Source organism: Seriola lalandi, unplaced genomic scaffold, assembly GCF_002814215.2.
Source record: "Seriola lalandi dorsalis isolate HSWRI2012SDOR001 ecotype SW California unplaced genomic scaffold, Sedor1 jcf7180002054971, whole genome shotgun sequence".
NCBI classification, from domain to species: Eukaryota; Metazoa; Chordata; class Actinopteri; order Carangiformes; family Carangidae; genus Seriola; species Seriola lalandi.
Window position 1 is genome coordinate 1,554,846 of NW_019525522.1, and position 27,713 is coordinate 1,582,558.

General features: G+C 41.1%; 1 protein-coding gene across 2 annotated transcripts in view; it reads right to left on the minus strand.

Moving 5' to 3' along the window:
- tenm1 (teneurin transmembrane protein 1) overlaps positions 1 to 27,713 on the minus strand; it is a 165,828-nt gene that overhangs the window by 33,703 nt on the left and 104,412 nt on the right. For both annotated transcript variants that reach the window (XM_023395930.2, XM_087170991.1), the window contains 8 exons: positions 24,575 to 24,809; positions 23,206 to 23,325; positions 22,857 to 23,118; positions 20,355 to 20,640; positions 14,305 to 14,448; positions 13,292 to 13,544; positions 12,508 to 12,528; positions 7,306 to 7,538 (listed from right to left, as the gene is read on the minus strand). In XM_023395930.2, the coding sequence (XP_023251698.1) occupies positions 7,306 to 7,538; positions 12,508 to 12,528; positions 13,292 to 13,544; positions 14,305 to 14,448; positions 20,355 to 20,640; positions 22,857 to 23,118; positions 23,206 to 23,325; positions 24,575 to 24,809 (1,554 nt within the window). The remainder of the gene's footprint in view (positions 1 to 7,305; positions 7,539 to 12,507; positions 12,529 to 13,291; positions 13,545 to 14,304; positions 14,449 to 20,354; positions 20,641 to 22,856; positions 23,119 to 23,205; positions 23,326 to 24,574; positions 24,810 to 27,713) is intronic.

Sequence of the window (27,713 nt, forward strand, 5' to 3'; positions counted from 1 at the left end):
CTGCAGCTCCGTCAGGGACGTGCACATACTGCAGACTGTCACAAAGTCAGCAGTAAACACACAAACAGGACATGGGCTGTATCTCTGCAATTCTTTCTCCAATCATGTAAAAAATTGCTCAGCGGCTGGACAAGTCCTCCATGTACCTGTGCGCAGCGTGCTCTGCTTGATGCTCTGTTGCCTGGCCCTCCGGATTTGCCGCTGGCAGCTTTATTATTAGCATTAGTGTTTGGAGAAAGGAGACTCTGGCAGAGCCTCATATTGTGGCTGCTCAGTGATGCATGTCTGTTGCACAACCCATTGCCGATCTTCTAATTATCATGGATGCTGCAGTGAGAAAACAAGCTGTGGTAGAAATAGCATGACCCAATGGCGTCTCTCTGTTTTGCATTATCATAGAGTATGCTGCTGTTTGCCTTGCTGTGTGATTAATTCATGTGTGTATCATTAATGCAGGAATGTCCAGGGGCAAAGACAAAAGCTTGGTCAATGTGGAATGAAACACAGGAGCAGGCTGTTAAAAATTGCGCACACATATGCACACGCTCACGCATAAACCGAATCTTGGAGATAAAAACACAGTATGACTTATCTGATGCCCTTGTTTTGCGAAGCAGTGCTCTGTTTAAACCAACAGAAACAATGATAGTTGACCCTCTGAGAGGGAAGGCAGCCACAGGGCCAGTTTAATATGCAGATGAGGTGTAGGACTGCTGCTGCATGCTGCAGGATTTAGACGCAAAACACTGAGTTCTCTCTCTCTCTTTATCCATTTCATTCACTCTCTTGTTCTCTCTTTCCTTCCATTCCCCATTTTTCTCTATTAATTTCATATTATTTTTGTTCTCTGTTGCACACAATTTCTCCCTCACTCTCCGGCTCTTTCGGTTCTGAGCTCCCTCTTTTTTCTCTATCAATTTAATCCTCTCTCCCTCTCCCTTTCTCTATTTTGTGAGACGCAACAATCACTCTGCCCTAAATGCTATGGGAGCCAGAGGTAGAATAACAATGGCATATTCATTCCAAAGTTATAACACAAAGCAGCTGGCATAGAGGCTACACAGCCCTAGGAGATCTTATAACTTCACTGCTGCAGCCAGCAAATACAGTTTGGGAAGTGGCAGATTCGGGAAATGTGAAAGGCAAGCTGCAGTGATTAAAGCTGTGCAGTTAAAGGACACTACCAGTCGTATGACTCCACTGCTGGAGTAGAAGCAGGGGGCAGGTGTTTGCTGAGTTAATGGTTTGAGTATAGGCTTGCTGACAACATCCAATGCTTGATTCACACTGATGAAACAAACTGGGAAACGCTCCTTTGCACACTGCCAATGTTTTCCGCCATCTCTGTAAATGAGACCGGCGCTCAGTGTGTGAAGATATTCCTTCACCTGAGCCGCGTAAACGTCAACCGCCAGCCAAGACACATACTGACAGATACTGTACGACGCGAAGCCTGGCTGGAGTTTGGTGGCTGAGCAGCAATGTGCCATGTGAAGCAATATTTACCCCTGGCTGTGTCTCTTCTTTTTAAAACTCCCTGGCTGTTCAACATGCTAATAACCGCGACCAGTCTTAAACCCTACTGCTTCATTCGGCACCCTGGCCCTGCTATCTCCACTCTGATGGCGTGCCTCGCAGCTCTGGGGCTCAGTGAGATGGGGACAAATGTGTTGTGTCTGTCTGTGTGGGGAAGAGAGAGAGATGGAGAAAGACACAGAAAGAAAGCAGAGGAGGAGAGAAAAGAAGAAGAGAGAGAGAGAGGCCGACGGGGCAAGAGGGAGAAATGTGGTGGCAGCATGTCAGCTTCTGATAAGGGCATTAGTCTGCCCCCTGTGGGTCAGAGTGAGAGACTGACACTGCAAGTGCTCACACACTGCCATGCCCGCACACACACACGCGCACACACGCACACCTCTCTCTGTGGATGTCAGCTTTGCTGTCTGGGAGTAGTCAACAAAAAATAGATAAGACCTGCGCATGGCAAACAACAACAACTAAACTCTCAATCACTGGAGTCACTCTGAACTCCTCTGTCCAAACCGACACATGAAACACAGACACAGACATTTTTACTTCCACATATCTATAACTCACCAAATGTGTACAAAAAAACAAAAAAAAAAGGGCCCCTTCATGTTGTGAACAGAAGGAGTCCAGAGATGCGAGCCAAGGCTGCGGAGTCCTGTGGGACTGACGTCTCTTTCATGTCAGACATAGGATCCATCCTAAATGGAGCAAGGCCTTTTATTTACCACACTAATTGACTGCAGAAGCACATGCGGAGCCAACTCTAAACAATGCCCCAGATCTTGTATTCATAAGAGAGTGTTTGAAGGACACGAGATAATCCCGGCAGCTTACGCTATGGAGAGACTACAAACTTGGGCAATGGCAGTGTGCTCAATGGTGCTGCAACATTGTTGGCTAAATTAAAATTATGGATTACTATTTAACAACTGTTTGCCATGTTGTAACAATATTATGCGTCGCAGCAGGCCTACTGCAGCTATGTCAACACTGGGGCACAAGGATGATTCATCAATGAGACAGGGGGAGGGATAGAAAAAGAGAGTGGAGGGAGTGGGGAAAATGAAGGAAGGCTCTAATTTGGTGCGAGGAGCTCACCAGAGGACACAAGACAAGATCAATGCCGGAGAATCACAGAGCCACAGCTTCAAAAAAGGAACGGACAGATATTTCTCTGTGAAGTCTACCACTCATTACCATTGGTAAGAGGGTGCGAGGAGGAGGAAGAGTGTGGGCTGTGGCAGATGGATGACAGGGAACCAGGGGGCTCCAGGCAGAAATCTCCAGAGCCTTTATAAGAGCTGGTTAGTCGGAGCACAATGGCCACAGAGGAGAGTCTGTGAAGTGCAGTGAGTCAAAGAGTATAAAATACCTGACCGTGAGAGAACAGGCAGTCATGGGACAGAATATTCTATTACTGTATAAAGGCAGGGATACAGCATGTTCTAAAGCATAAGGGGCATGAACACTGAGAATAATAGTCTTCTGATCGTTCATCAGATTGTAACAGAAATCAGCTCCAATCTTGTTTTTCTCTTATCATCTTCTCTTTTTTCCCTTTTTTTTTTTTTTTTCCCTTTTCTGTCTGTATGAACTTAGGCCGTTCGGGGAAATAAATATCAAAGTTCTGCTATCAACTGTGGAGCTACTTTGTATTTAGAATCAGTGACATTTGAAGAGTGGAGACACTTGTGCAGTACATTTGTTTATTGTGCTCCATATCGACCGGCTGTCTGCCTCCAACGTCAGACTGCATTGCACGCACAAGCTGAGTGTGACTGACGGGGAGAGGCCGCGCAGGGCTGTGGGCGCAGCCTGAGTGACAGGCCTGTGGCTAAAACTCCTGTGCGACCCGGGGACTAAGAGGTGGCCAGGTGTGTGGGTGTGATTGGTGAGAGCGGTAAACAGATTATTTCTTCTTCTTTTTGTACAAATGCAGCCCCCATAAGCCAGATCTAGTTCTATTACAGACATCAGTACGGGATATTAGCTACACAGTGGCCTGATTCCACCGATTGCTGGGCAGTGGAAACAAAAACATACGCATAGTAACCTCAGCTAGTGGAAGACAAACCAATGCAGCATATGATGCTCCATCAAGAAGTGAGTGGGGAGTTCAATGTTACTGAACAAAGAACAGAAAACTGCAGCATTTTCTATTTGAAGGATTTCATTCATTCAAGTGTTGGAAAGGTAGATAGATTATTAGACATACTGTCCTCCTCTATGCTTCCGTAAACAAATGCAGGTTCGTGTTTTGCTGTGCATGGACACGCCGATGACGTTGATGAATGATAGATAATGTCGTTCCCTCCTCCCCCGACTTGCTCTCAGTTCTACCCCTCGTCCTTTTCTCTCACTTATATTCACGGTCGTCATTGTCAGGCATGTACTGAAAATATACTGTATGTCAGAATACGAACCAAAGCAAATATACCTAGGATGAAATATAAGCACAACACTATACACAAATATTACACATTTGTCATATCCAGAAAAAAATATGCGATCACAGCATATGCAGGAAAATGTGATTTTTTTGGGGGGAAATTTATATCAGCTTAGCTTTGGTTGATGAGTGTGATCAAAAATGTGTCAGTACAGCAAGAAATAATCATCAGTGCAAGTTAAAGCTTGGACTTCATTTGTCATTTCAACTATTAAAAAAATATATAAAACATATAATAAAAACAAATGATGAAATATTGTTTATCTCTCAACACCACAGGCATGCTGCTTTCACTGTTTTAGACAAACTGACACTTGATGTCTACATTTTACTTCTAGGGCCTTGTGCAATGAACAAAAAAAAAAAAAAAACTTTCCAAACTCCAGCTTTCCCCTGGGTGACAATGTCTTATTAATGACAAAAGTCAGAAGACACTAGCACGCCTTGTTCCAGCCAACAGGCAGGGCAGAGGAAAGGAAATAGAAATGTAGTGCAACAGCAGAAAAGACACATTGCTGGAATCCACTCCTGTCAGCTAATAAGTAAGGGTAGAACGATTAACCAATTCAAATCGACACTCCAGGCTTAATGTCTGAAATATATGTGCATTAATTCAAATAGCTCGAACTGAGCTAAAGCTAGGAGGGAATCAGAGCTGAATCTGCAGACTTCTCTGTATTAGAAAAGCTTAATATGACAGGCGTATTTTGGTTAAGTTTAGCGCCTACAAGTGTGGTTTTCTCCCGTAAGCCAGGGGAAGCCATGCTTACCCCATTAGTCAGGCTATTATTGTCATTTTAATAAAAAGATCAAATAACTTCTCTTGTCATGACAATTACTGTATTCTTATCTTGTTCTCACGGCCAGCTACTTTCTTTCTTGCACCGAATATCTTCAAATTACTGAAACAGCCTCCCTTTGGATGGCAAAGTGCACAATTATTGGTCAGTTTGTGCAGTGTACTGAGCTGCTGCCACGCAGGCAGAAGCTCATATAGTGGTTAGATCTGTCGCCTCACAGCAAGAAGGTTCTGGGCATGAAGCTGCCAGCTGACTGGGGCCTTTCTGTGTGGAGGCTGCGTGTTCTCCTCTTGCCTGTGTGGGTTTCCTCCAGATACTCCGGCTTCCTCCCACGGTCCAAAGACGTGCAGGTTAATTGGATACTCTGAATTGCCCGTAGGCGTGAATGTGAGTGTGACTGGTTGTTCGCCTCTATATGTCAGCCATTTGATAGACTGGCGACCTGTACAGTTTGTACCCCTACCCAGCCCTCGCCCAATGCCAGCTGTGATTGCCCCCCCCTCCCCCCCGACCCTAAAAGGATAAGCAGTATGACTAATGAAAGAATATATATAATATATATATATATATATATCCACACAGACAAAGAGACAGTGGGAAAGTCTGAGACCACTTTCCCATGCTCAGACATACATGTGTGTTTGTGTGTGTATATATACACTAACATGAGCACGGCACCTCTGTGTGTATGGTGCTTACAGTAAGTACACTGTTGTGCCACTGTGTCGCTGGGAATGATCAGGAGAAGAACACAAAAACAACCCATTCATGGGAAAGTGGTCTCAGACTTTTTGGACCTCGCTGTACTTTTGACGTATTTCCTTATAATTCTTGTAATTCAGGCTTTGTGGACGAGTCAGTGCAACCCAGAATAGACTTTTCCATTTCCAGGGCTTTAATTGTAGTGAGTTGCACACTACAAAGCTGACACAACAAACTATTTTTCTCCACAGTAAACATTTTGACGTTATAGCAACAGAAGCACAGGTGCAACTAACAGCATTTATAATGGCCTTATTCCATTGACATGTAAGCCTTGACAATGAGCCAGCAAGCACAACACCAGGGAACACCTGAATGGACTGCAGCCATGATTATCTGTTTTATTAGCCACACTTGGGCTTTTCCTGCTGTGACACGGCAGAATATCGGCTGTGTGAGAGGACCAGCAGTAATTTGGCAAACAAGGCAGTTTTCTTGTTGTAAAAACAACATTTTGCAACAGTCACTTATTTTTTAAGGCGAATCACATGAAGAGAATTAAATAATTACCTTTAAGTAACTTTGACCAACAATGATAATTACTGAAGAGTGGGAGAATTAATGCTGCCTGGTTAAATCAATTTTTACTTAAAAAACGCCGGCAGGGTCGAGAAATAGAAATAGGCGCAACCAGCGTGAAACCGTCAATCCATCATTCCAGGTGACAACAATACAGGCTGGTGGTGGGGCTGTGATGCGGTGTTTATGTGCCAGCGCACAGTAGGATCCTTGAACCTATTAAGCATTATTTCAATGCCACAGCATATCTAAATATTTGAGGGCTTACAGTCAGTAAGTGCAATTTTATGGATTAAATGACTGTGTGTTTTAGTCAAAACATAGAAATCAGCCATAACATTGAAACTTACATTGTGTTTATATATCTCATACAAACATTTTTACATATGAATAATAAAGATAAACAGCACTGTAATTTATAGAGCAAATTGAATCAAATTTGACTTGGACCACAATTGTCTTTTGTTCTGATATAATAGAACATTAGTTTGCTATGTTTGCAATCCAATAATTAATCATTTAAGTCAAGAGTCAGTCTGGAATGAAATAATATTTTGAACAAGTATCAAGCAGGTTTCTGACTAGTCTACAAAAACAGCAACATCCCACAGGAAGGACACATCGCAGAAGGAATTTATAGATACCGATATATGTTCTATGATTATACAGTTTATAATGCGGCATTTTGACCAACTTGAATTGGTGGATGACAAATTCTGTGTAAAATGTGAGCACAATATTGTTATATGAAAAGAATCCTACCACCCTCCCACACAGATTACGATTTTCCAAAAACTATACTTCAAGGAGAACAATGTTCAAAGCACACGGATAGAGCACAGAGACAGTTCCAGGGTTATCAAAGTGACTTTTTATGAGATCATGCTAGTAGTCTCTGCGCGTCCCATGAGGATTTCAAGACAGATACTCAAAGTGTTGCACTCGATGTTATGAACTACAGGCAAATCTGAAATTTTTTTGTCATGAAATCAGGAAAACACTAAATTATTGAAATTGTCAGTGTAATGAGCTGCTTCAATACAAAAATTCTGACCTTCAGGAAACTTGTCAAAACCTAGGTGTACCGAATATTACTGAATACTGATCGGCGAGTACTGATTACAGATTACTGATCTCCATATATTTTAGCCTGGAGGGATTGTAAATACAGTTCACGCTCATGGCAAAAGTGTGTCGTGACTTACTGAGGAAGTGAGCTCTTCAGATGTAGTGTGTCTTTCCTCTTACCTCGAGGGTTATTGAGAGCGGCTTCGGTGGCCTTCCTGCCCTCTCCACAGTGGCTCTGGTCGAAAGGCAGACACTGCTCTCCCGTCCCGGCCACCACCTCCAGGTTACGTGACGGGTCTTTTGGCTGTCCAAGGTTCCTCACCCGGTACACTCTGCGACTGCTGGTGTCCGACACGTACAGAACCTCCCCCATCGGGTCCATGGCCAAGTAGTACTTATGAGCAGGGCTGGTGCTAGTAGGAGAAGGTTAATCAAGGTCGATCAAGTTAGAAAGCAGAGTAAGTTAGTGGCTAGTGGCAAATAACAGCGTTTTGATTTTTTTTTTTCTGTTCTATTTCCCCAGAGTGACACAGACTGATGCTTCTTTATGTCATTATATGATGCAGTTTAAACTTATATTGACAGTGAAACTGGCCTATTTCAGGAAATTCTAATAATACTCAGTATTCACAACCACACAACACCATCAGTTGAAGTCAAGGCATTTAGCAGTAATCAGGTCATCCCAGTGAAAAGCATTAGTGTGAGAAACTCCAGGAGCCTGTGCTGGAACAACAAGATTAATCTCTTCTAATTTAAATAGTACAGATGGCCACAGCCATGGCAGCCGAATAATAGTTCTCAGTGATTATCTCATTCTTAGGATTTGGTATCAGTAAGTTTGTTAAGAAAAGAAAAATTAATAAGCTTACGAATTCAAAGTATTAAACCAGTGTCTCATATGTTTCTTGCATGTCCCTGCTAACACGAATAATCCCACGCAGTGAAGCCTACCTGAGCTAATCTCTACATACCTTCAAGATACTACATTTAAACCACTTAAAAAAGAACAAAACATTTTCACATTCACACGTCAGTTGAAAAAAAAAAAGGTAAAATTCCCCCCAAAAACTACAGTAAACCATCCATTAAACAAGGAGAACTAGACCTGTACAAGAGGAAAATAGTGCCCCTGGATCAAGAGGCGTGATAAGGCTCTCGGTAATGTGCTCCACCTTTTCTACATTACTCTTTTATATGTGTAAAATAGACTGTACGCTGCATAAACCGGATAGTCCTTATATCAAGGTGAAAATTAAGTAATTCCTTTTTTTGTGGTATATCTATTCACTGTAACAATAAAACAAAACATGGACCTTTTTTTCTTATTTCAAACTTAATTTCAGTTACTCTGGAAAATGGCAATGCCATAACTACAGAAAAGAAATACACTCATATTATAATGCTCACTCATTTTTGCTCTTTTTGATGAGGACATAAAGAAGAGCTCTCTTTGGGTACAGCCCTGTAAGCCTCTCCTACAGTATTGTTATAAAATAGTGGTATAAAGGGATGTACACTTACTTACGATGAAACCATGAGGGTATTTTTGTATGAGCCTAGATTTTAATGCATTAGTCATTTGTTCATCAGCATTACAGCATCCACATGTCAGGCAGTGATAAGGAGCCTTATGCATAAATGTATATGCAGATTGAATAAGGTAGGCCATATTAATGCCTTGGTAAATCCTACCAATAGCTGCATCCTTATATAATGTTTCTGTGACATGATACCTGTTTTGCGAGAGTCTACTGGTGCATTATGACTGTATGTCATGTTCAGGAATCATATTTTATGTATGTACTGTATGTCTTTGATTTTTTGATTTTCTGCGTTGTACGTAATATGTCACAAATATAAAATGTTATGCTAGATTGTGAATTCTTTCCTTCGCTTCTATGGAACTTGCAAACTAAACTGGGAGCAACAGGAAAATAGGGGGGGCAATAAAAGGGAGAAGGGATAACATGCAACAGCATAAGGCTGAAAAATACACTATGTTTTATTTTCATACTGTTTTAATAAAACTGTCTTTTATCCTCAGTGTAACCCCTGGATTACACCTGGGACAGACACGTTGCCTTCCAGCTGCGACGCGGCCTTCGGAGCTGATTGCGGCCACTCTAGATTTGTGATTTCACCAGATGCGTCGCAGCGAAGTGTCCCAGAAGCAGTTCTCCGCTCTGCTCCACTAAAATTACGCACCTACTTTATTTTTGACATAAGTCACATCAACCTGCAACGAACGGATTGAGCCGTGCAGGAAGTCAGACACGAACAGCATTGAACATCGAAATATAACCCCCTCTCCAGATTCCAGACCGTATGTTACATCATTACATCAACATCATAACCGCCAGGCCAGAAGTTAACCAGTCCTTGTGGGGTGTGAAGCCGTGCAGAGGACGGACCAAAACACAGTGACAGATGTGATGTCATACACTGGCAGCCAGTGGGATCCAGGGGTAAACCTCAGGCTTCAGTTGGCACACCATGAGCACTGACTTCATTTAGTCTCATGCTGACTGTGAGCGATGTACTGTCCTTTGAGTAGGAGCGCCAACACTGTGCGCATGTAGCTGAACAGAGACGACTTTACTTGCTTGAATACATATAATCTTCAATTCATTAATCACAGAAAACCTTTTTAGTAGATTATTGTGTTGTATTGTTCAGAATCTAAATTTTGCACTTTGAACACTGTAGCTAGCTGAGATCCAGGTGATCAACTGCGTCTGGTTAAAGGCTTCCTGCTGTTAAACTCAGAGACACCCCTGTAATATTCACTGGCCATTTAATGAAAATCATCTTGCGAGGGAAATCACAATGTCAAGAAAAATATTTCTTTTGTCATGCTCGTCAGTAGCATGTGCACCGCTTACAGCCCTAAAAACCCTTTAGATGTTTCTTAACATTTTTCTCACATTTTACAAACAGTTTCCTATAATTGTCTGTTTGCCTTGCACAGCAGTTGTGCACTACGAAACTATTCTATCCTCACTCTCTGAAGAGAAAACTTCCCTCTGATATAAGCCGGAAACTTCTCACAACCCAGAAAAAAAAGAAGAAAAAAAAAAAAACACAGCAATATAGGCAAGAGTGCTGTCAGTCATCTAGTCCATTAAGTGCATAACTGTTTACAGAACTCTGCACTGAACTGCACATACATAATTTAAGCTTGATCCTAAGAGAGTTATTCGCCGTCTTCCAAAGTGTGCCACTGCTCTGCGCAGTATATCATATTTGTTGGGCCTCTTGAAGCGACCTCGAGCGTCGCATGGTGAGTACAACTGATTACAAATAACTTCACCTGTCTTTTCCTCAATTAGATGCTCACAGCTCGGAATACATTTATCCAGCGGACGGGAAATGAACAACAATAACAACCACAACACAAACAATCCCACTCTAGCCTCCCTTGTTCCCCGCTCACATAATAACAACAACAATGATCAGAGTTGATAGACACAGTGATCTAGCTGTTCCTGACCGTCTCTCTGAATCGAGCGTCTGGGCTCTCAGATGATATTGCAGAGGACTTCCTTCCCTATTTGCTTTACTCTTTGCTCACACTCTTGAAGGGAGAGAATAGACAATGGTTTTACAGTGAGTACATCCCATATTGTCTCCCCTCGGAGAGCACCTTGTTTTGAAGCCCTGTTGGCTGATAGGCACTTTGCTGGGAAGAATGTGGAGTGAAAAGCTTTGAAAGCTGAATATGGATGAATAATTAATGTATTTGACTTGGGAGAACAATAGTATAGAATAAAAGAGGAACAGTAAAAAGCTGGTGTGGAGAAAAAGGAGGAAGCGGGAACTAAAGGAGAAACCTCCGGGGTGAGGTGAGGGTAACCAGAGTGCCTTCAGAAGAATCCAGTTGCTACAGGCTAAGACCAGTGCTTCTCCACCTTTTTTTTTTGATGTAAAGTTTCCCCACAGGTGTGTGGGATTAACTACAGCACCCCTCCACTGACACCTCTCCCTGTGCTCCAAATCTGAATCGATTTTAAACTGGATGTTACTTAACTATTAATAATATTAAAATGGATATAATAGTGCATGGTACAATATTTTTTTCACATAATTCAACTGTGGTTTAGTTAAATTTGCATTCATACATTTGGCATAGCAAAAAGGACTGATGGATGTTTCAACCATTTAACCAACAGGCCTACTTTGAGCTATTTTGACCATTTAGCCGATACAACTTTACAACTGTTTATCCATTGATTTTAGCTAATTAGCTATTTATTCATACCTTTAGCTAACTATTTTAACTGGTTATCCATTATTGATTTTATCCATTATATAGTAATTATATATTACTTTTAACTAATTAGGTTAAATATTTATTCATTACTTTAAGCTATCTCTTTAAACATTTATCCAGTTCACATTATATCAGCCATTCATCCAGATATGTAATTATCTGAGCTACTCCACAATCTTTCTATTTGCCCCCTGGCAAGGCCAGAAGTATCCCCCCAGGGTACAAGTACCCCTGGTTGGGAATCACTGGCTTAGGCTTTCCAGTAGGTATTTACTATGGTTTGTGCATCATAGGCACATTTACATTTTCCCACTTGCAGACATTTGTACACACCCACCTATAACGTGCAAGCATACACACCCAGCCACGTTATCCTTTTTGCACGGTTGAAAACTCTGGCATGCTGGAGATACGGCATCTTGAAAACCCTTTCCCTTTTCAAATCGGATAAACTCTCTCTGTCTCTCTCACACCCACACACCCACACACACACACACACACACACACACACAGGCTCGATATAACCCCTGATAGTGGTGCACAAGCAGACAGCCACTCAAACATCCGCACACACGCGCACGCACACATGCACACAAACACACACACACACACAAACCCTTTAACATCTGTCTAATCTTCTGTCGAACATGGTGTATAGAGCTCACACAAACATCACAATGTCGAGGCCACACCAGGCCTCGCGCTTTTAGTCCAGCTCAGGAAGTGAATGAACCGCTGCATCCTCCAAACAGAGTTCTGCTAATCCTCTGAAACGGGAAATCCTTGACATTTTGGCTGATTTCCAGTTTACAAATTTAATATCAACCAGTGATATTCAAATGAGGATTCAATAGATCTGACTGCAACCTGAGAACATGAAGATTTTGGGTGTTTTGTCTGTGTATGTGTGTTTCTGTGTGTTTGTGTGTGTCTGTGGGACGCAGGAGAAGTCAGGTCAATCCAATTTGCAGCAAACAAACCAAGATAAAGTGCTGTGAGACATTCTGCAACATATCCTATCTTTTCTCTTGACACATGTCTTTTGTGTGTATGTGTATATTTTTCTTTTGTCAAGATATATAAAAGAGGTGTTAATCACCAATTCTCACCTGTGTCTGGTGTCCCGGTTCCTGATAATAAAGGAGTGTTTAAAAGGGAGAAAAGAGAAGGTAAAACAATAATTTGTGATGTTAACAAGAGTCACTTAGAATTTCAGTGGCTACAATGAGTCAATTCTCTCCTAATAAAGTGAGATTAGAGCTGATTTAGATGACTGTATTGTTTCACATTAAATATCAACCTAAACAGGAAATTTCTTGGCATTTCCTCCCAGAGGGCAGGGACGTATCAAATACAGACACCATGAAACCTCCGTCTGAACCAGGAATATTAGTCAGAGATGATAATAATAGAGAATGAGAGAGTAAAGTTACATAAGAAGAACACATTACAGGACAAATGACTGTGCAATCCCATCGAGATTCTACGCTTGAGAAAGTACCGAAATAGAGAATGTAGTGCCTGCAGCGCAGTAGGAGATATCATCGTCATAATCCACGGGTAAAAAATATCTTTGTTTCACAGCAAAGACTTTGAGCTTCTCTCACATCCTAAAGAGGTAGATTAGAGCCTGTGATGCCTGAACCTCACATACTTGGCTTTTGCATGAAGACAAACTTCAGAGTGTATTCTGTTGAGATCAAAAAGATCACAACTGCAGATGCCAACCCGAGCTAATGCCATACTAACCCGTATCAGCCACACTAATTTAGTTTTAATTGTGCTCAAGTCAATCCAGTGTTCAGAATCTCACTGCTTCCCACTATGGGAGATCCCTGCCAAGATCAGACTGGTCTTATCACAGGCATACTCAACAAGAATCATGAGTCTCACTTGAGTTCAAGTATGGTTCTGGTGTATCCATCAGGATGGACCCTGCGGATGAAGTTGAAGTCGCCCACGTACAGAGAGCCATCAGGGCCGCTGGCCAGTGCCACGGGGGCAAAGAGCATCATGTCTCTGGCTGCACCGCTGCAGCTTGGACCACAGGGGACACTCCGGTAGAAGCCATTCCCCATTACAGTGCTGATGACAGGAGGCTGCTGGGAAAGGAAGACGTTTTCGCCGTTTCCTTTGTGAAGGATTCCTTGGGGGGAGAGGAAAGCAGTAAATACCTTAAAGGCCGTTATTACGGTGAGTGATGGGATCCTATATGAACACACAATTTTCCTGCCAAAGTTAGAACACTTTTGATTATTGCACATGATTTCAGTATTTTTTAATTTTGTCCGAGCTCCTCTCACTGCTTTTTATGTATGTTGCAGTCACATGAAGAAAGTCGATGTCACACACCTCTCTGCACCAATCAGGATTTAGCAATATTTGAATCTAAATGTGATGACAGCTATCTGGTCAATCAAATTCAACTCTTAAATCAAACAAAGAATAGCTAACAATGTTGTTTTTCCCCTTAATATATGCATTGTATATTTAGTGAGGAATGTTTAATGTTACAGACAAGTGCTTAAGATTTGAAACAACTTTTTCCGGGGTTTTAATGCAATAGGTATTTATTGAGCTGGTTTATTCATAGTAGGATGTAGCGTTGTCAGCTGGACTACTTCCTGTAATGTCAGATTAAGTAAACTAAAATATATTTAAAGTGGGAGCATTCTGATCCTTAGTCATACGGCTACACTGTATGAGACCGACCCAAAGGAAGCAAGATATCAGTGCTACTTCTCGAAAAAAAATGAACAAAAATTCATTTAATTTCAATCTAGCTGAATTCAATTAATTTCAGTTCATGCATCTGAAACTAAAGGCAAGTGCAGCAGCAAAACAAAACAAAAACAATACCCAGGTATATTGTATATTGTGTTTATGAGACTTGTGTTTGTCCTCACCGCTGCGTATGTTGAGGGTGTGGTGTTTGTCCAGAGACCAGCCTCCCAGGTTTGAAGGGACCAGTTCAAATCCTTGCATCAGAGCGGTCCTCCTCTCCCACTGGATCACACCAGGACACGACTCGTACTCGTAGCCGACCGATACTGAAACGCAAATATACACGAAAGGGCTTGATGTTATGCACGGTAATAACTATGTACTGTGCACCTGCTGTGCGTAACACTAAAGTAGCAGCAAAATAACTATGTGTGGTGGTATTTGTACAGAACTTGACAGCCAGACTTTACACACAAATACGCACACACACACACACATATTCTCCATTGCACTCAAAACTACATTGTATTGAGTGGTGAAACAGATGAAAGGCCTGTAGCGAGCCCTCATCAGTGTGCGTGTTTGAGAGAGATCAGTGAGAAGTGGAGGCGTAATCAGGAGGAGCCCGTCTTCATGAAGGAGCCCTAGAATTAGCTGCTTGGCCTCTTAGTTGTAATGATACGCTGTGCAGCATCCCACTACAACTAACAACTATCAACAGCTTTTTTTGGCTTGGCAGGATTAAATATGTCTCAACAGTAATTTACCACTTCAGACTTGGAATACGTTTAAAGGCAGAAGGTGTCAAAGCCGTAGGGGCTCTCAAAAACATGTAAACACACAGACACGCTTCCATACACGTCAATCTGCAACTCACAATCACACATACATGTAGAAAGAAATGCATGTACAAAAAGTCACCAGTCTTTTTCAGAGGTGAAAAATACTTTCACTCAACTGTACTTAAGGACAATTACTATTATGAGGGATTATTTTTAATTCATACGACCTTCTATTTGAACTCCACTACAATCATTTGACAGCTCTAGTTATTAGATACATATTACTGAAATAGATAAAGGTAATGGGTATTCTATGACATGATATTATTAGACGAGGCTACTCAAAACCAGCAGACGTAGTAGTTAAAATGTTTCTGTTTGAATCAGCCACAACACTAAATATAAACCAATGATGTAAAATAAGTATAATAAATAATGTATTCATATTTTGCTGGTAATACTTCTGTTCCTTTTTAAGGCAGAACTGCAATCAAGTATGTTTACACTGTAGCGCTGTCTTGCTAATTCAGTTTAAAGCTGCAGCCATCGATTTTTTCTTTTCTTTTTTTGTTGGCTAACTGAAGGCAGAGGAAAAAGTCACTGACACTGAGCAACATGATAAATTTCAGTCAGATATTCATTTTGCTTACCAAATATCTTGCTGTTTAGCAGCTAAATGATACAATCACAAGCTACATGCTAACTTTGTCCATCTGCTGTTTGGCTCTGGGAGGTAGTGGGTTTATCAGAGCTTTTTTCATTGAGAACAGCTGCCAGTGGTTTTTGGAAATAACTCTGATTGGGGTTTAGGGCTGAAACCCCCCCCCTCAAAAATGAGCTGAAAAATGCTAAAACACTGAAATGTAAAGCTGGGATGAAATGCAGAGTTGGGTGATTATTTTCTGTGGCCTTATTGCCTTCAAATTACACTCAGTAGTTTAATCATTTGTTAATATAAAAATATTGATCAGTGCATCTTTATGTAAAGCATTTATTCATGTAATATGCACATTTTTGATGTGGCCAATGCTTTAATTAAAAGTAAATTTTTACAAGGTCTGCACAATTAATGGAAATATAATCAAAATTGCAATACGGCCAAGTTGTGCATTGTTAGCACCACAAGCATTGTGTTGCTACGCAGATGCCCCGGCCTATAGATCATATTCTCCAGACGTAAGGGAACATACTTGTTTGGTACTAGACTCAACAAAAATCACATCATCGTCTTTAAATTCTTTTCAGTAAACTCAGTGACTCATATCACAATGGCAATATGATTTCTTTTTGCATATCATGCAGCCCTACTTTTCACCAAAGCTGAATTAACCTAAAATAAGTTGTTGCATCTTTCCTTAAGTAACCAAATGATGTTTTAATTAATTTGATTCCAAGTTAAGTGTATGAAATGAAAACAAAAAAAAACACACTTTAATAATTTGTATAATCAAAGCCTAAGAGTTCAATACAGTTAACTTTTCACACTCACATTTTCACAAATGAAGATAATGATGAACTGTACAGTAAGAAGAGCTTGACAAGTCTGACACAAAAGCTGTATGGAAGAATAGTTGCCGCTGTCAGTCACTGTTGGCACTGATCTCTCTAACTTGCTTCGTTGTAAACCAGCAAGCTTCTGAATTGATGGGCACTCAAGGGGAACAGGAGAGCATAGTCAGCATAAAGAACAGCAGGGATGGTGGAATACGTTAAGTAAAGGCGCTCACATTACGCACAAACTCAGGAGATTCCCTTTAACACGGAGAGAAACTCTCAGCAGGCACACGGGGCCAACTTAAAACTCCAACTCAATGGGTACAATCGATAAAGTGATTGGGGAGGGGAAATAATGGGTAATTTGGGACACTGGAGATTCTGAAAGAGAAAAAGAAACCTGATAGTGGACAAAAGTTCTCAGTCCAGGAACTATCTCTTAAGTTCATTCAAAAGGCTCATTTATTTCAATTTTATGTGTCTTCAGCTCTGATAGGCTTGTGATCTTGTGTTTTTGAAGGACAGAAACAGAACTGAGGAGCCAATGAGTTTAAATTCATATAGAAGTAATGCTTGGATAGACAGACTTTAATACAAAAAAAGACTTTCCTAAAATAAAAGCACTTTTTAATATGTAACATTCATTTCTGACCCTTAAATTCACATTGCACCCCCCTTGAAAAACCTGTTTCATGACCTGGAAACCAATCCATCCTTATGAAAATGCATCAAAAGTTGCCATAAATAAATTGCCGTCAACAGGGACATTGTCTCGTTTTTATTTTAAATTCTACAATAAAACTGACTTTATTTGAGGAACAAGGCTTTTCCAGGACAAAAGGGGCAAAGCAATCTCAGAGGGAACGTGTCAGTGTTTTGAGAACTGCTTCACAACCTAATATTACTGTAGCTATATTACAAGAAATGACACAAACGTACACACACACGCACCAGCACATACACACTCTCACACAAACAATGCACATGCACACCATAATACATAAATGCACACTCAATATCTCACAGGTGAAAGCTTTCATTCCCCTCTGCTGAAGCCTCAGGCAATGTGTTCACCCCAGCAAACAGAGCATGATCTCCCTTTCTCTGGCTGTGTGCGAGCACATGGAGCGAGTGAGTGTGTGTGTGTGTGTGTGTGTGTGTGTGCGCGCGCAAAAACACCTTGGTGCGCTCGCGTGTGTGTCTGTGCACGTCTGTGTCGTTGTGCCAACCAAGCACCAAGAACTATAGAGAGGGAAGGATCAGGGGAAAACATGGGAAGAGAAGAGAGAACAAGGGAGGGCAGAGGAAAACAGGAGAGAGGTAACAGGGGAGATCAGAGAGAATGGAGGAAATAACAAGCAGGGAAGGGAAGAAAAGAGAGTTCAGGAGAGGACAGAAACACAGGAAACACTATGAGGGTAGAGGAAGACGGCAGACGAGGAAAGGGGGTAAGAAGGGCAGAGAGGGAGGTGGCTTGGCAAAGCAGGGCAAATAAGAAAACAAGATCATTTGAGTTGAGAAAAGGTGAGAGAGCTGGAGCAGATGAAATGCAGCTCTGGCAGATAAGGAGAGGGAGGAGGGGATGGATCAAGGGAAGGCCTAGGGATGCAGAGATGCAATCTGTGTACGAGACCATACACTTGAGTGGACAAAGCTTCTGGTATGCCTGCGATATCTCAGTGCTTATGGAAAGCTCTCGCTCGCAGCTCCACTGTTTGTCTACAACCTTCCACAAAGAAAAAGTGGTGAACACAGATAGTGGAAACATAATCTCTCATATTACCAATAGAAAGTTCAAAGGTTTAAGCCTTTATGGCATCTTTAAAATGGCTGTTTTTTTCCCATAATGAGCCCAAAGTGCAATAACAGTAACAGTTCTATATCCAGTATATCTTTTTTGCACAGGTGGGAGACGACCCTGGTGAGAAAGAGAAACGGGACACATCCGTGAAAACTTTCCATGCACATATTTGCGTTTAGCATGTGCACACACCTGACTCCATAGAGCCAGTTCTGTCAAAACTATCCAGACTTTTGACAGTATCGCTCTGCCACTGCAGACATTATCTTTACTGCCAGGTACTCCATGGTATATTTGTGGAACCATCCATCCTGCTATTCCTCCACCTCAATACAACTCTTCTCCTCTGTCAGTCCTGAAGGTCCTGCAGAGGTCGCACAAAATCTAAACAGTTTGTTGTTCCCTTGTTCACGTCATCCACTTCCCACTGTGTTTGTTACAACTTTTTAATTTCCTGGCCTGTGATATTTTAACGATAGTGAACGCTTTGTTGCAAGCTGGTAAAGCTGCAGTTGTCAAACCAATTATTCAATAAACTAAATCCAGATAAAGCTATAATAATTTTTTTTCATAATCAGGCAATCTCCAATTTTTAATTTCTCAGTAGGAGACTGATTACCTGCTGAATGGTCAATCATTTATGTGACGAATTCCAATCAGGCTTTTGTGCTAAGCAGTCTCTCAAAGACCTAAGAGTTACTGTGGATAACAACAATATTTCTGTCCTAGTTTGTATTTGAGCATTCAACACAGCTGACCAAAACATTTTATTTAAAAGGCTGGAAAGACAGTGCTAACGAGACTAAGCTGTAAAATCCACTTTTCCATGAAAACTCGAGTCCTGTTGTAAGGAATGTTCAAATATTTTGGGAAGTATCCTTAGTTGTTTATCTCGTGGAGATTCATACCGCTCTCATGTCTGCGCTTTAACTATGCAACTATTGCAAGGAGGCAATTAGCTTAGCTTAGCATAAAGACTGGAAATGGGGACACTGTGTAAAAACAACAAGATAAGGTTATATGGTGTACGCTGTAACTATTTGTACGACACAGCGGCTAAGAAGTGGCTAGGGTCTCTGCCAAGAACCCTCCAAAGTCAATTACAGCACTTAACTCCCAGTAAAACCATAATTTGTTCACATTGAGGATTTAAAAGATACCAACTCACTGAATAGTGAACTTCAGAGATGTTCACAGACAATTTTTTAAAAACTGCACTAGAGATATCACAACATACTAGTACTGGCGATGGCCGTGACATTAAAAACATTGTTGATATTGTGTTAATAATGCACAAATGAAAAAAAAAAAATATATATATATATATGGCAGATGTTAGGCCTTGAGGATCCTTTGTTTATCATACCATCTGGTTGCCTTTTCTATCCATTAAATGTAATTGTTCTTTTTGCACACTTTTGTACAGTTGTGGTTACAGACTCTCTCTCCACCTCCCTGCACTCGTATTCAAGTCTAATTAATTTGCCAAAAAAGAGACATATTATTTTTAGTTTTTTATAGATATCGCGATAATATCTTTAGCGTGAATTATTTTGCCCACAATAACTGTGTCGTGGAAATCTGACATCGTGAAAGCACTATTCTGTACACAGCCAGGCAAGCCGTTTCCCACTGCTTCCAGTCTTTATGCTAATCTAAGCTAATTGCTGTACTTTACACACGGACATGAGTGGTACTAATTGTCTGGTCTAACTCAATAATACTGGCAACTTACCTAAAACTCCCTTTAATCACATAAATCAACTTATTACATTTGCAGGAGGACTAATATAAGAAACGAATTATCATCATTTATGGTCTTATGTTCTTATTATATTTCCACACGTCAGATGGTTTCCACATGGCCCAGACAGCTGCTGCTGTCCTCAACGAATCTGAGACTATTTGAATGTTTCTGTTTTTTAGCAGATGTTCATTTATAATTCATGTGAGTGAGATGAAATCAGTAGTTTGCACACTTTTCATAACCCAGATGTTTTCTGATATTTGCCTTTATTCTACAGAGAGTACAGAGATTACATGAAAAGAGGAGAGACAGAGGACATCACATACAACACATGTCTTTTTTCTTATTTAAGATAGAAAAAGGAACACATTTGTGGATGGGAACCATTGTATTTCATTTCCTACCTACCCGTTGCATGAGTGAGGCCCCAGACTTCCTGGCCATAAACATCAGTCTTGTTCCACACCAGCCTATGGACCAGACCAGGCCCAGCAGGATACCAACGCTGGTACAACCTTCCCTGGACTGACGCACGGACGTGCACCTTGGACAGACCGCCCAGTGGGGAGACAGGGGATGACGGGGAAGGAGGTGTGAGGAGGATCCGCAGCAGGGAGAGGTACCCAGCAGCACGGGTGCTCAAATAGTTCAGCTTCACAAAGTCTCCTGGGATTGAAACTTCTTCTTGCACTGCCTGGGGAGGACATGATGAAGATCAGAGTGAGAAATATAGGAGAGAATAACTTAGTAAAAAAGGTTTTATCTTTGCTTTGCATTTGAATAATGAGCTAACACAATAAGTGTTATTGGCAGGTACAGCTATATCAAATAATGTTAACCAGCAATATGAATATGAATTCATCATCTTGTGCTCTGGGTAATTATAGCAGGCATTTTACAATTTTTTTTCATAGACAAAATGATTAAGCTATTAATGTGGAAAATAAACTGCAAATTAACTGAAAACAATTGTTCATTGCAGCCGTATTGTGATGGATGAAATAAAGTGTGAATGATGAGATCCGTCTGTACCGTGAAGGTTTTCTTGTAATGAAAAAGGTGGAAAAATGATTATGCTTCATATACCTTACAGACTAGCAAATAAAACATAACGTTCATCCTTCATAAACATTTAACAAGCCACCGGAGGAAACATTTGTTCATCCATCACAATATTTCTGTTTGATAACATCATGCCATTTCAGTCAGTGATTACCTCAAATCAAATTATCTGTTAGACGACGATACATTTTTATCAAAAGTCAAAATCCTTTGATTCCTTTTATTAACACAGGTGAACACTGTGGGTGTTGCTAAGCTCACTGTGAACATTAAGTACTGTTCTTTCCATTTATTTGCTTGCTGCCTGTTTGGGGTATAAAATGTTCCCTCATTTTAATGATCTGTTGGTTCCAATCATCTGATTTTGTAAAATGAGGCTGAACTCAAAAGAACAGATGATGTGTTGTGGGTATGAGTTATATGTACAAATAAAAAGTTATTTCTTTCCTCTGCCACAAAAGGATGGTGTGACCATAGCACATATTGGATATGACATTTTCTGCAGTCTATCATGTGTCCAGGTAACAGGAAAACAACTTTCTGTGCACCAAGAATTTTAGTTGGAGCTGAAATAAAATCTTGGTGGTCACAGTGAAAAAAATACATTTGGAGCCACATTGAAGGGTGAATACGTAATCACCAGTCTGACCTCCACACCTGACCTTCAGACACCTAATTTGCTTTTGTGGTGGGGAAGTATATGGATGGAGCACAAATTTGCATTTTGATCATTTTTTTTAGCTCAGTTCATATTTGCATCATGCAAATATGAACTGAGCTATATTTGCAAAATCCCATGAGACCAGGTTGGTTTGTTGCTGAGCTGTTACAAATTGAGTCTGAGCATCACTCTCACTGACTGACATCTGTACACATTAGAGTGTGTTGTTACATGCAGGTTTTTACCCATGCTTGTGCTTTTATTTGTCCAACACAACACTTATCACCAAACAACTGTAAGTCTAATGACATTTCCATCTAAGGCTGCAACTAAAGATTATTTTGATGATTTTTTTTTGCTGGAATATGCTTCAAAATGTATCAGTGTGAAGAGGTGCTGTCAAAGGCTTCTGTGACACAGACCCATTGAACAGCCTGACAGCAGTGCAGAAATATTCCTTATATTTTTGGGTGAGCCTCACCCTTATAACCAATCAGAGACGGCCAAAGTCATGGGTGGGAGCTCACAGCTGCCAATCAATACATGAACATGTTTCTGGTCTACTGCTCCTGTCGCACCAAGGCCTTAAGCTAGTGTTAGCTACTGGAAGACATCGCTATGGCTGACCCATAGTCTAGCAGGCTTCAGATTCCAGCGTTAGCAGAGATGGACTATGGCGAGGATGTAGGTGAAGGGCTAGGCGGAGCGTAAGAGAGCAGGAAGAGGGAGGGAGTTGTGGAGAGTGGTGGTCTCATGCTAGCTCATGATTTCCAGAACTTTTATATTTAGGTCTATAAAATGTCCAAGGTGAAGTTCAGTCTTGTCCAAAACCCAAAGACCTTCTGTTTACAATGATATTAAGCAGAGAAAAGCAACCTGCAAACAACAATTAAACAATTAAATGATTATCAAAATAATTAGCTGCAGTAGTTTCAGTCTAATCCATTTGTCGACTTATTGATTCAGCTCTATTCCTGCCAGCCTCAGCTGTACATTGTCTTTAGTATTAACTAGAAAAGGTTAGCATGTTAACACGCTGAACTAAGGTGGCAAAAACAGTAAACATTATAAACATTGCTGCTAAACATTAGCATGTTAGCACTGTCATTATGAATCGGTTCGCGTATTAGCTTTCAGCACAAAGCACCAGCGTCACACAGCTGCTAGCAAAGCAAAGTGGACAGTACCTGAAGCTCAGGTACAGCTGGTCCCTTCTCTGCACATGCTCCCGTGTATCTGGGAAGAGGGTAGGGCAGGACCAGCGGGTAGGGACTCAAAACACTCCTGATGTCACATTTAGGAGTTTGAGCTTCCTCCCTGGACATGGTAACCTGATCCAGAACCAGGAAGTTGTTGTTTGGCGTCCAGATGGTGCGTGTTTGTGGGAGGAAGGGCGGGCGCTGGAACATCAAGGTCATAGACATTGCGCCCAAGGTCACCAAGTCAAAACTAGAGATAAATGAGAGTAAAACAGAATAAGACTGGAGGAAGACAAAAAGAAACAGACAAATGTGTATCTTGTATTTGTGCCTGTACCTTCCATCCTGCCTGCTGATAGTGTAACCATACTCTGGATGCTGTGGGAAGGTGATGTTGACTCCAACCAGAGGAGAGCCGTCCTGCAACACGACACTACCTCGAATTACCGCTACCCGACTGGAAAAACAAAGACGGGAAGCAGGGAGAGACAAAGAGGGGGAGAGATGACAGGTTTACAATGATGGAGAACATAATCATTGTTTGAAGAGAAAGGCATATTGTGATGCACTAGCCAAACAACCTTGTGCGTGAAGAGAAAGCAACTGCATTTATTCTGCTCAGTACAATTCCCTTCTGTAGCACAGAGAAATCTGCCAGAGATTGCCAGGATACAAGGACCATAAATATAGCTTCACCCACAGTAAAACCTTTCAACACCCTGTCATATTAAAAGCAAAACTTCCACATCATGTTTATATTACAGTGACAGTGGTACCTGCAGCAAAAGGGCTGTGTTGTTCTTTACATAGCCCATAAACTATCAGTCATATCTGCGCTGTTTTAAAATATTCATCTTGATTTTGCAGGTAAAGTGTGAAATACACTGCTCAAACCTGGAATAATCGCTGAACTGTTCAAATGAAGACAGATTTAGACCCACATGTGTCACACACACACACACACACACACACACACACACACACACACACACACACACACAGGTTCACTGATGGAGCCTATCTGTTACTCCAGAAGAGGGATAAATGAAGGATAGTGAGGTTTCTCCGGGTGGCTGTGTTGCCCCGTTTGTTACTCCTGCCCTGAAAGCTGCCATCGATTTCCCCTAGGAAAAAAACGTTCACATAATTAATTTATTTGTTTATTCCACAAGTGAACCAGGGAAAAAATGCCCCTTCTCATTTTTTTCAGAGGCATCACTTCTTGTTTTCCAAACTGAACTTTCTGGGTCATCATCACGCCGGCAAGATGTATTTCCTCTGTTGGATGGCAGTGAGAGGCCACTGAAAAATTTATGGTGACACCTTTACGACTGGTGTAACTGAATGACACATTAAGCATAAATATGTAACAAAGAAATACTCTGCAGTTGCAGCCTGACACTGATAGCGGACGACACTGCACTGCCATGTGACTGCTAATCTCCAGGGGAACACAGATTACTAAGATGTGTGCAAAGGCATGTGAACGCACGAAGAGCCTCATTCACATGCAAACACACACTCTCATTAAACAAATAACAGGCAATTGGCGATTAAATGCATTAATACAGACACATTTACTTCATTACTGACTACTTATGTCTTTGAATATACAGTGCAGCAGGACAACTCAAGGACACAGACACACAAAGCAAATACATGAGGCTATTCAGACTCAGGCGAGCAAAGAGTAAACAAGCACATACCTGGTATCAAAGGGCACATCTCCAGGGAGAGTGTGTGTGGCTGCCTTGCCAAGGAGGAAGCGTATGCGGCGGTAGAAGCTGTGTGTGTGTGTGCTGGTGGGTGAGGGCGGCGTGGTGGGGGTCAGCGGGCTCTGCTGCAACAGGGCCAAGGGGTCGGCCGAGCCGTGGCACAAGGGGTCAGAGCCACAGCTCAGCTGCTCGCAGCAGTCGGGGTCCACGCAGTCCATCAGGCCATCTGAAATGGACAGGGAGTTTAAAAATGAAATAAAATGAGACAGTTAAAATAAAATTAAACACACATTCACATGCAATATTATGTGAGGAAATGTTTAGCGGGTACTTGAGTTTACACAGTTAATATAGGCAAGACATTAGCGTCTTTATTATGCATAGTAATGAAGGATGGAGATTTAAGTGACAAAGGTGCTGAGAACACGTTTCTTTTCTTAAAGGTCAAGGTGCTGTATATATGTGCAGCAGAAAGACAAGAAGAAGGAACCATAAAACCTCAGAACTGCACCGCTGGCAGGTGAGAAACTCCGCTACAGTGATCTGATCTACAACGATGAATCGCACATGTATCATCATTATCACGAGTATCAATCAAATGAGATTCATCAGGGGCCATCAGTGCACGATTGTAGCATCTGTTGCTATAAATCAGACCCGAATCACCATTCATTATTTGAATGTGGTCTATAAAAGTCCGGCGTAAACAATGGGCCGCGGACACCAGCCAATGCGGCAGGTAATAGGAGCCAGGCTAGCATTTGTGTTTCCCATTTCAAGCCTGTTCCTGAAAAGGCAGGAAACACTGCTGACATTTAAATGCATCTGACCACAGAGCAGAGAGCTAAAGGCCAACAATATTCTATTATAACCTCCTTCTACCGAGGTAGAATAGTACAATGGTTGATTTCCATAAGATTCACTACTTCAGCTTGAAAGCACACTGTTACTTGTTATTAAAAGAACACACAGGTCTGTAGCGTATTACGCAGGCATGGCTATTAAAGATTAGGCACAGAGAAGCACAGTGAAATGTAGGTTTTAAGTATAGATGTGCATGTGATTTCTCTGCTTTGTGTGTGGAATAAATACTGTTTTTTCACGAGGAAGAACAATACGTGCACTCCTCTCTCCCATCCAGGCAGAATAATTGAAACTCTCTCTTTAAAGTTCCTCTTTACTCTCTGATTACTTGTGATAGCATCTTTCCATCTCTGTCTATCTTCAGAGACAAAAAGATTACTCTGAGAGAGGGCTATGAGAGCCTACAGTATATCTGCCAATTAAGGGAGATGGCTGAATTGTGTGGTAGAAAATTATGGTATTTGAAAAGCTGTGCACAGAGGTGGAAGGATAGAAAGATAAGAGAAGTGTAAACGGTCTCCATACGGCTTTGTCAGTGAGTCTTACCGTAGCATTATCATACCTAAACTGCACAGTTTTGTACCTATAGTACAGACACGTGAGGAGATTCATCAATATTCATACGGCATCATAATACCATTTACTGTAATGCCATACAGCGTGCATATACTGAATTCTCTTTTGCATATAATGCCATATATATCATGCCTGCTCTTAATCCACCCACTCATCACCTCAACCTCTAGTGCTTCTCCTCAACCTACTCATACAGAGAGAAAGAAAACATGATCAAATCAAATCAACACATATGTATCAATGGGCTTGTCCAGCATTTTAGTATAACACTTGCCTGGTGTTATACATAATGCTGGGTGACTCATAAAAGACAGGAAAAATGGTCATAATCAAGGCAGCAGAGCTATATATTATGGGAAGTGTGTACCCACACTGGGGCTAAAAGGCACACTTCCCGTAATAAAATTCAAAAGCACCTTTCTGTGAGACCTCCCAGGCCTGCCAATGGAATATTTTGACATTTTGGAAAATATGACTCTTTGCTTTCTTGCCGAGAGTTAGATGACAAGAGTGATACCCCTCTCATATCTGTCCATTCAGAACAAGCCTGCAGCCAGCAGCCGGTTAGCTTAGCTTAGCAAAAGGACACAGAAAGTCTGGCTCTGTTAAAAGGTAAGAAAATCTGCCTGCCAGCAACCTCGAAAGTTCACCAATAACGTAGATGTTACGTAGTATGTTGTTTATTTGAAAACAACATTTTGTTGTTTTACGTTTTAATAATAGTGATAAAAAGTAATAAAAGTAATCATCATAAACGCTCACTCTTTGAAAACATTTGGGTCCTTTTATACTGTATATGGAGGATACAGATTTGGTGTGATGAGGTGTAAATATAAGTGGTCCTTGGTAGTTGTGTGAAATACTTTACTTACTATAATTCCTTTTTAATATTCAAATGCTGTGTTTTCTATGAACTACTGCATGTTTGTAGGTTTGACATTATTGTTGTTGTTTACATTTTGTCACTATCTATATAATGTTGGGACTATGATCTACTTGGTTTTGATATATTCATTCATACTGGATGCGAACACCTTTGCTTCTTTATTGTTGGATGTGGAAAATATCGAATCAATGAAAATATCGATATCTTTATTGATATTTTCAAATTGATGGAAAAAAAAGAAAGACATTATCCAACTGTTTTCACAGACTGAGTAGTTCACCCAGTGACCGGTAAACTGATCTTTATGTGTGAAATCAGGAGGCAAAATGAGAGTTTGTTTAAGGTGTGACTGAATTAAATCATATATACGATGTGTAAAAATTATTAAATGCACAGTGACAATCCTTTTACTGTTGTCATGATTATTATTGTTATTTATTCCTGAAAGACCATAGATGAAACACACATTAGTAACAAAAAATATTCAGAACAATGACACAGAGCATAATCCATTAATATAATACAGACACATAACCATTAGTGCCTACACTGTTGGCAGGCCACAGTCCTGCTGTGACTCGTTCCCTTTATTCAGCCCATAGTTTTATAGTCCACAAGACATTTTTTATTGCATGGCTGCGAGGTTATAATCCAGAGTAGGGGCCTGTAATTCACTTTTTGAGCAGCCATCTACACTGTTTTTCTGAAGTGTTGGCTCAGTCAGTCATGTATCTTTGGTAAACAATGTGCAGGAAAAAAATAAGGTTACATTGCAGCAACAGCACCTCGCACCACAGCCTGAAA